This window comes from Oncorhynchus gorbuscha, unplaced genomic scaffold, assembly GCF_021184085.1.
Source record: "Oncorhynchus gorbuscha isolate QuinsamMale2020 ecotype Even-year unplaced genomic scaffold, OgorEven_v1.0 Un_scaffold_11438, whole genome shotgun sequence".
NCBI lineage: Eukaryota > Metazoa > Chordata > Actinopteri > Salmoniformes > Salmonidae > Oncorhynchus > Oncorhynchus gorbuscha.
The window spans coordinates 1-9,788 of NW_025754003.1; the positions used below are offsets into that span (position 1 = coordinate 1).

At 43.3% G+C, this 9,788-nt stretch overlaps 2 protein-coding genes across 2 annotated transcripts; both read left to right on the plus strand.

The window, feature by feature from the left end:
- Nucleotides 1-75: 75 nt before the first annotated feature.
- Nucleotides 76-639, plus strand: LOC124030422 (repetitive proline-rich cell wall protein 1-like; the record flags this gene model as incomplete). Its single annotated transcript, XM_046341772.1, has 1 exon — nucleotides 76-639. A coding segment is annotated over one exon (564 nt), but the record flags the coding sequence as incomplete, so codon positions are not given.
- Nucleotides 640-1,594: 955 nt separating this feature from the next.
- LOC124030423 (protein FAM8A1-like) lies at nucleotides 1,595-8,410 on the plus strand. The gene is made up of 5 exons (XM_046341773.1): nucleotides 1,595-2,090; nucleotides 2,937-3,057; nucleotides 3,389-3,512; nucleotides 7,151-7,290; nucleotides 7,505-8,410. The coding sequence occupies exons 1-5, from the start codon at nucleotides 1,610-1,612 to the stop codon at nucleotides 7,647-7,649; spliced, it is 1,011 nt and encodes a 336-aa protein (XP_046197729.1). The 5' UTR covers nucleotides 1,595-1,609; the 3' UTR covers nucleotides 7,650-8,410.
- Nucleotides 8,411-9,788: the final 1,378 nt, after the last annotated feature.

Sequence of the window (9,788 nt, forward strand, 5' to 3'; positions counted from 1 at the left end):
TACTCAACTTACCAGTCCCCTGTCCACCCCTACTCAACTTACCAGTCCCCTGTCCACCCCTACTCAACTTATCAGTCCCCTGTCCACCCCTACTCAACTTACCAGTCCCCTGTCTACCCCTACTCAACTTACCAGTCCCCTGTCCACCCCTACTCAACTTACCAGTCCCCTGTCTACCCCTACTCAACGTACCAGTCCCCTGTCCACCCCTACTCAACTTACCAGTCCCCTGTCTACCCCTACTCAACGTACCAGTCCCCTGTCCACCCCTACTCAACGTACCAGTCCCCTGTCCACCCCTACTCAACTTACCAGTCCCCTGTCCACCCCTACTCAACTTACCAGTCCCCTGTCCACCCCTACTCAACTTACCAGTCCCCTGCCCACCCCTACTCAACCTACCAGTCCCCTGTCCACCCCTACTCAACCTACCAATCCCCTGTCCACCCCTACTCAACCTACCAGTCCCTGTCCACCTCTACTCAATATACCAGTCCCCTGTCCACCCCTGCTCAATTTGCAGTCCCTGTCTGCCCCTACTCCAAGCTTACCCCAGTCCCTGCTCCACCCCTACTCCAACTTACCCAGTCCCCTGTATCCCATAGGGAACACATTCAAGGGACTTTCCTTCTAATCTGATCTCCCAAGAACATCGGAACCCTGGGTGTCCGATTGTTACGGCTGAATAGCATTGTTGTTTAGAGTTAGCTGACTTAGGGCAGGTCTTTGAAAAATGGCCTTGTGCCTCAGATTTTTCTTTAGACTCTGTGGTAGTGGGGGCCTTTGAACAGATTTATTTTATTTCGAGGCATCAAAGAACCGATTGGCAAGTTCTTGGAAATTAGTTGGCTAAGGAATTCTGAGATGAAGGCTGTAATGTAATTGAACTTATTAACTGTTTGCTTGCTGTAAAACGTTAAGAAAAGCAGCAGTAGCGGTGGACATAGAGGGCATATCAGATGCATCCAATTTCACAATTCTCAAAGTGCAAAAAAACACAGAGTGGTTAAATAGCCTACCATTGCTATATAAAATATACAGACAGTGGGAGATTTGCAGGACAAGGCTGTGCACACTGCACCTCCAGTCATCCATTGAAGGTGTAAGATGTAAGTCATTTCAAGGATATACCAGGCCTTAATGGAACAAAGATCTCCTCTCTCTGGTCATTCTTTGGAAATGATCTGAAAACAGGATAGGTGAATATAATATGGCTATTAGTGATGGGTTTGGAACTAAAGACCATAGTCGAATTCATTGTGATTGGAGTGAATAACAGTCAATAATACTATCTGGTATAGAAGTCTAGTCAGTTTATTTCCAATGCTCTGCGTCTTTCACTATAAGGGTAGCAGTGCTGCGCCCTAGTGGTATGTAGAAGTGAACCGTGTTCATTTCGGCCAGGCTGGGAATAGGATGAGGAAACTATTTATTTTACGAGATGTTGCTGTGAGTGATTGTTTTATCATCGATATTGTTTACCTCTTTGAATGCAGCTTACTCTCAAAATATTTGCAATTATTATCACAGTAATTATGTTATTCCAGAAATCGTATATTTTCTTCACGGAAATGGAAACATCCTTCCGGACGTGACGTCGACGGTAAACATGGCTGATGTGGAGAACACAAACAGACAAGTCGATAAGAAAAACATGTCTTTTAATATTAGAGAGAAGCTAGATATCGGCGAAAATATGCCAAAATTACGTCATCAAGACACTTCGGAAAGTGGAAAGGGTACTGTCGAAACACGTACAACCTCGGAGTACTGTGAAAAGTTGCAGGGGTGGATGTGGCAGTACCACACGGCATATGTGAACTGGCAAAGTTGGCTGGCAGTGTCTGCTTCTCCGTATTTTGCACCGCAACCAATGCAACCACTCACTGCACCCGTCTGGCCAGCGGATTTCCCTAATTTTGATGCCCAGAACTGGTACAATAATCCATTTGGACTCCCCTTATCGACGTATCCAACCGCCATATCCGCGGCTGGGATTCCGCCTGGGGAAACGGCTGGGAGTGGTGCTGTGTCCACTTCAGTACCAGCGCAACAACAACCACAACAGAACGGCAACGCACAACGGCCAGGTAGCTATCAGAGACACAGCTGTTGTTATTATTGTATTTGTTTAATGAGTCTAATATGATAACGTTGGTTATATAGCTAAAGAACTGTTTGAGATAAAGCAACATGACAACAGGCCTGTTACGTTACAGTGATGAATTATGAAAATTAGTGCCCTCTGTGGTCTACTAAAGTAAACACCGTAGGCTCATCTGCTATAGGCCTGGGTTGCTAAAGACCCCCAACCTAGGCATATTAACATTTTTGAAACAAGGAATTTCCTATTGAAGGACAATAACCGTCATCAATGAATGTGTTGGCGACGTCTGTGGCTATTTTGGTAGAGCACGGTGCTTGCAACACCAGGGTTGTGGGTTTGATCCCCATGGGAGACCAGTACAGAAAATCAATATGAAAATGTATTTACTCACGACTTTAAGATGCCCTGGATAAAAGCATCTGCTAAATCGGTGGTTCCCAAATCTATGGGGAGGCCCATAGATATTGTTGTAATTGTTTTGGTCACTCAGATATCACATGAATTCACATTAGACATGGCAAAATGTATAGAATTCCAAGAAAATGTCCTTTATAAAACTGCAACATTTTCTTTGCACCACATGACAAAATGTGTAGAATTGCAGGAAATAAGCTATAAACCTGCTAAATTCTCTCCACCAACGAGGAGTGTGAACAGTGTGTGTCGTGAACATTGCCTGTGCCCATAGAAATAGACGTGGTGCGTGCACGCACAGGGGTGGCCTGGGATGTTCCCCAACGCTGAAAGGGGGGCCCCGAATGGAAAGAGTTTGGTGACCCCTGGCGTCGGCTAAATGACTCAAATGTCAATGTTTTGTGTGTTTTTGCAGGTCGAGAATACAGTATTCCCTCTCCTCTTCAAAGGTTCATGGCTGAAATGGTGGATTTCTTCATTCTCTTCTTCATCAAAGCAACTATTATTCTCAGCATCATGCATCTGAGTGGGATGAAGTGAGTTTAGTTTAATACAAATGTTTCTGTTCTTCTATTCCTTATAGTGCATTCCTTTAGACCAGAGCACTATGGGGCTCTATGGGGTCCCCTCATGGGGCCCCGATCAAAAGTAGTATTTTATTTAAACATCCTAGGAATTGATTTGTTTCGCACTCCATGGGTGATGGTAAAGGTTAGTCCAATGCATGCATAACTACTGTGAAAATATAGTCATGATTGAAGAATCATGCATAACCACTGTATATATTCATGATTGAAGAAACATTTGTAGCATGCATAACTACTGTATATAGTCATGACTGAAGAATCATTTGTATTCTTGTTTCAGGGACATTTCCAAGTTCGCCATGCATTTCATTGTGGAGGAAATAGATGAAGACACGTCCATGGAAGAACTCCAGAAGATGATGCTGGTTGCCCTGGTCTACCGGATATTAGTGTGTTTCTATGAGGTCAGGTGACAAATCAAACTGATACTGTGAACAGAAATCACATACAATGTTTTCATTTTCTGCTTTAAATGTTTCTGTCTTTGTCCTGACGTTGCAGTGTGATGATGTTTCTGTCTTTGTCCTGACGTTGCAGTGTGATGATGTTTCTGTGTTTGTCCTGACGTTGCAGTGTGATGATGTTTCTGTTTTTGTCCTGATGTTTCTGTCTTTGTCCTGACGTTGCAGTGTGATGATGTTTCTGTTTTTGTCCTGATGTTTCTGTCTTTGTCCTGACGTTGCAGTGTGATGATGTTTCTGTCTTTGTCCTGACGTTGCAGTGTGATGATGTTTCTGTGTTTGTCCTGACGTTGCAGTGTGATGATGTTTCTGTGTTTGTCCTGATGTTTCTGTCTTTGTCCTGACGTTGCAGTGTGATGATGTTTCTGTCTTTGTCCTGACATTGCAGTGTGATGATGTTTCTGTCTTTGTCCTGACGTTGCAGTGGGATGATGTTTCTGTCTTTGTCCTGACGTTGCAGTGGGATGATGTTTCTGTCTTTCTCCTGACGTTGCAGTGTGATGATGTTTCTGTTTTTGTCCTGATGTTTCTGTCTTCGTCCTGACGTTGCAGTGTGATGATGTTTCTGTTTTTGTCCTGATGTTTCTGTGTTTGTCCTGATGTTGCAGTGTGATGATGTTTCTGTCTTTGTCCTGACGTTGCAGTGGGATGATGTTTCTGTCTTTGTCCTGATGTTGCAGTGTGATGATGTTTCTGTCTTTGTCCTGATGTTGCAGTGGGATGATGTTTCTGTTTTTGTCCTGATGTTGCAGTGTGATGATGTTTCTGTCTTTGTCCTGACGTTGCAGTGTGATGATGTTTTTGTCCTGATGTTTCTGTGTTTGTCCTGACGTTGCAGTGTGATGATGTTTCTGTCTTTGTCCTGACGTTGCAGTGTGATGATGTTTCTGTCTTTGTCCTGACGTTGCAGTGGGATGATGTTTCTGTCTTTGTCCTGACGTTGCAGTGGGATGATGTTTCTGTCTTTGTCCTGACGTTGCAGTGGGATGATGTTTCTGTCTTTGTCCTGATGTTTCAGTGTGATGATGTTTCTGTCTTTGTCCTGATGTTTCTGTCTTTGTCCTGACGTTGCAGTGTGATGATGTTTCTGTTTTTGTCCTGATGTTTCTGTGTTTGTCCTGACGTTGCAGTGTGATGATGTTTCTGTCTTTGTCCTGACGTTGCAGTGGGATGATGTTTCTGTCTTTGTCCTGACGTTGCAGTGGGATGATGTTTCTGTCTTTGTCCTGACGTTGCAGTGGGATGATGTTTCTGTCTTTGTCCTGACGTTGCAGTGGGATGATGTTCCTGTCTTTGTCCTGACGTTGCAGTGGGATGATGTTTCTGTCTTTGTCCTGACGTTGCAGTGGGATGATGTTTCTGTCTTTGTCCTGATGTTTCAGTGTGATGATGTTTCTGTCTTTGTCCTGATGTTTCAGTGTGATGATGTTTCTGTCTTTGTCCTGACGTTGCAGTGGGATGATGTTTCTGTCTTTGTCCTGATGTTTCAGTGTGATGATGTTTCTGTCTTTGTCCTGATGTTTCAGTGGGATGATGTTCCTGTCTTTGTCCTGACGTTGCAGTGGGATGATGTTTCTGTCTTTGTCCTGACGTTGCAGTGGGATGATGTTTCTGTCTTTGTCCTGATGTTTCAGTGTGATGATGTTTCTGTCTTTGTCCTGACGTTGCAGTGGGATGATGTTTCTGTCTTTGTCCTGACGTTGCAGTGGGATGATGTTTCTGTCTTTGTCCTGATGTTGCAGTGGGATGATGTTTCTGTCTTTGTCCTGATGTTTCAGTGTGATGATGTTTCTGTCTTTGTCCTGATGTTTCTGTCTTTGTCCTGACGTTGCAGTGTGATGATGTTTCTGTTTTTGTCCTGATGTTTCTGTGTTTGTCCTGACGTTGCAGTGTGATGATGTTTCTGTCTTTGTCCTGACGTTGCAGTGGGATGATGTTTCTGTCTTTGTCCTGACGTTGCAGTGGGATGATGTTTCTGTCTTTGTCCTGACGTTGCAGTGGGATGCTGTTTCTGTCTTTGTCCTGACGTTGCAGTGGGATGATGTTCCTGTCTTTGTCCTGACGTTGCAGTGGGATGATGTTTCTGTCTTTGTCCTGACGTTGCAGTGGGATGATGTTTCTGTCTTTGTCCTGACGTTTCAGTGTGATGATGTTTCTGTCTTTGTCCTGACGTTGCAGTGGGATGATGTTTCTGTCTTTGTCCTGACGTTGCAGTGGGATGATGTTTCTGTCTTTGTCCTGACGTTGCAGTGGGATGATGTTTCTGTCTTTGTCCTGACGTTGCAGTGGGATGATGTTTCTGTCTTTGTCCTGACGTTTCAGTGTGATGATGTTTCTGTCTTTGTCCTGACGTTGCAGTGGGATGATGTTTCTGTCTTTGTCCTGACGTTGCAGTGTGATGCTGTTTCTGTCTTTGTCCTGACGTTGCAGTGTGATGCTGTTTCTGTCTTTGTCCTGACGTTGCAGTGTGATGCTGTTTCTGTCTTTGTCCTGACGTTGCAGTGGGATGATGTTTCTGTCTTTGTCCTGACGTTGCAGTGGGATGATGTTTCTGTCTTTGTCCTGACGTTGCAGTGTGATGATGTTTCTGTCTTTGTCCTGATGTTTCAGTGTGATGCTGTTTCTGTCTTTGTCCTGACGTTGCAGTGGGATGATGTTTCTGTCTTTGTCCTGACGTTGCAGTGGGATGATGTTTCTGTCTTTGTCCTGACGTTGCAGTGGGATGATGTTTCTGTCTTTGTCCTGACGTTTCAGTGTGATGATGTTTCTGTCTTTGTCCTGACGTTTCAGTGTGATGCTGTTTCTGTCTTTGTCCTGACGTTGCAGTGGGATGATGTTTCTGTCTTTGTCCTGACGTTGCAGTGGGATGATGTTTCTGTCTTTGTCCTGACGTTGCAGTGGGATGATGTTTCTGTCTTTGTCCTGATGTTTCAGTGGGATGATGTTTCTGTCTTTGTCCTGACGTTGCAGTGGGATGATGTTTCTGTCTTTGTCCTGATGTTTCTGTCTTTGTCCTGATGTTTCAGTGGGATGATGTTTCTGTCTTTGTCCTGATGTTTCAGTGGGATGATGTTTCTGTCTTTGTCCTGATGTTTCAGTGGGATGATGTTTCTGTCTTTGTCCTGATGTTTCAGTGGGATGATGTTTCTGTCTTTGTCCTGATGTTTCAGTGTGATGATGTTTCTGTCTTTGTCCTGACGTTGCAGTGTGATGATGTTTCTGTCTTTGTCCTGACGTTGCAGTGGGATGATGTTCCTGTCTTTGTCCTGACGTTGCAGTGGGATGATGTTTCTGTCTTTGTCCTGATGTTTCTGTCTTTGTCCTGACGTTGCAGTGGGATGATGTTTCTGTCTTTGTCCTGACGTTGCAGTGGGATGATGTTTCTGTTTTTGTCCTGATGTTTCTGTGTTTGTCCTGACGTTGCAGTGGGATGATGTTTCTGTCTTTGTCCTGACGTTGCAGTGGGATGATTTAAGTCTTTGATAATGGATTTGGTGTATTTTATCATGTTTCTCCTCTCTGTCTGCAAATACAAGTTCCCTCTGATAGTACGGTTTGATTGATTGATTGTCTCCTGTCAGATTGTGTGTATCTGGGGAGCAGGAGGCGCCACTCCAGGGAAGTTTCTCATTGGTCTCAGAGTGATCAGCTGTGATTCCTCCATCCTGGTTCAACCCAACCGGGTCCTCGTGGTGCCTGCCACCAACGTCACTCTCTCTGCGTAAGTAGTGGATCACACCAACACCAACCCTCCATCCACGTGTTGTGAAATAATAAACCAGCTCACTTGGTTATTTGACACTTGATTTTTGAAGTGGTGATGAGGGGAAACATGACAATCTGGCCATTAGATGAAGTCCCTTGATGTGCTGCTCGTCTGTTGTTCCTATGATCTCCGTGACTTTCACACGTATTGTCCCTGTGTCCTTCTTCAGATCGACAGTCCGAGCCATGAACAAAAACTTCTCCATTGCCTTCTTGTTCCCAGCCTTCATCACGGTCTTCTTCTTCCAACACAACAGGACTGTGTATGACATGGTGGCTGGCACTATCGTTGTCAAGCGCACCGGAGCCAGATGACCATTCTGATTGGTTAAGACCAAGCTAAAGCCTGGCTGGGACCTGGCTACTATTTTATTTAAAGAGGTACATGTTGCTCTCAACCCTGCAGTACAGAGGAGGCTGGTGAGGGGAGGACGTCTCATAATAATGGCTGGAGTGGAGTGAATGGTATCAAACGCATGGAAACCATAAATTCCGTTCCATCCATTACAGTGAGTCCGTCCTCCGGTTGAAAGTGACACCACTACTCCAGCACTAAGGCAGCCTAGTGTCACTAGTCTGGGGAGACAACTGAACTGGGAACCACTCTGCAAAAACGATGACGGGAGGCGAACGCTCTGCATGAGCCTGGAGACAGGAAATACACTATGACATCATCAGTATCTAGGTCCCTCTACACAGCTCTCGTTTGTGACGTCAGAGTTTTTAGAACCATCTCTTGTTTCTCAACTACTGTACTCTGGTTGTTTTTCAGAGGAGGTATACGTTATACCCTTTCAGATTTGTGCAATGGTAGTATGCAAATTAGCACCCGATCAGTTAGGAAGCACTGAGGAAAAGTTATTAAAGTTTTAATTTAAATGCCTTTGCTTTTCAAAATTAATTAAATGAAAATCTAATCTCTAGGATGAGGAAGTGGAAGACGAGAGAGTAGTTATTTAGTAGTTTTAGCCTATCAGCATATTGATGCAGTTTTATCATTTGTCTTATTTTAAGATAAGGTGGTAACAATCCAACACTCCCAGAATCACAACATGCTAATGGTTTGATTGACATTGCCCTCGTCTTACTGCACTATGGGTGAATTATTGTCTCATCGTTATCTGGTTACAACTAGACATTTCTTTGGTTGTCATCAGACTATAAAATAGCTTTATTTTGGATCTGTTAACAGAACAGAACACCTGGGCTCATTCAGTGTAGGCTTAAATATTATCTCAATGAGGGAGATTTATTTAACCTTTATTTAACTTGGCAAGTCAGTTAAAGAACAAATTCTTATTTACAATGACGGCCTACCCCCTAACACGGACGAAGCTGGGTCAATTGCACTCCGCCCTTATGGGACTCCAAATCATGGCCGGCTGTGATACAGCCTGGAATCGAACCAGGGTCTCTAGTGATGCGTCTAGCACTGAGATGCAGTGCACCGCTGCGCCACTCAGGAGCCCCATGTGGTCGTGTTTCAGTTGATATACCATCTGATCTAACATGGAAAGACACATTTGTTTCTTAGGACTGTATTTATGTTTGGAACTTCAGTCGTAATTGAATCGCTCTCTAAATTATTCCTTAAACTTTGTAACATGAGATACTTTACCAAATACCAGAAAGCTGGAGTGAGTGGCACGTTGTTCTCCATCACTACATTAATCAATTTTACCACAGCCTGCATTAATGAACTCAACAAGTATTAAGGGGTATATTAATGATTGGTCTAATCTTGTTGTCTAAATGTACCCATGACCACCAAACTTGTCACCATATCCAATTTAGCCACGGAGATTAAAACATTTTGAGTGCTTCAAGCGGACAGTATTATGATTGTGTCTGGCAGTAAATGCTACTACCATATGAGGTGCCAATAGGGTTTCAATTCTGGTCATTTCCCCAAAATTCCCAGGTTTTCCAGAAATCCCAGTTTGAAGATTCCTGAATTCTGAAGCAAGAAATCCGGAATCCTTCAGCCAGAATTTCTGGGGAAAATGGTGAATACCGGAGTATTGAGTCCAGATGTAGTATCACTTTTTCAGAACTAGATGTCAGCTAACTATGATTCTAATTTCTGTTTGTTGTTTTAAGTCCAAAGTGACAGGCTCACCTATCTTCCTAACATGTTACCTTTCCTTGGTTGTCATTTTAATATATTTGCCTTGATTATAGAATATAAGTACTACAGTATTGCTATACATTTGTTAAAGTACAGTAACAGTATAAAGAAAATGGCCCGGTATAAAATGTAAGTAATTCAGTTGCTAGGCTACATCTAATACCATGGGATGATAGTACAGTATTGATGTATTTTATTTGTCATTTTATACATTAATTTATAAAATATGATTGTGTACTAATTATTTTATTTTAGTGAATGAGCTTGGTGTGTTAGTTGGAATTGTCAGCACATTTCCGGGTTGAATTTGCACATTTTATGGATTT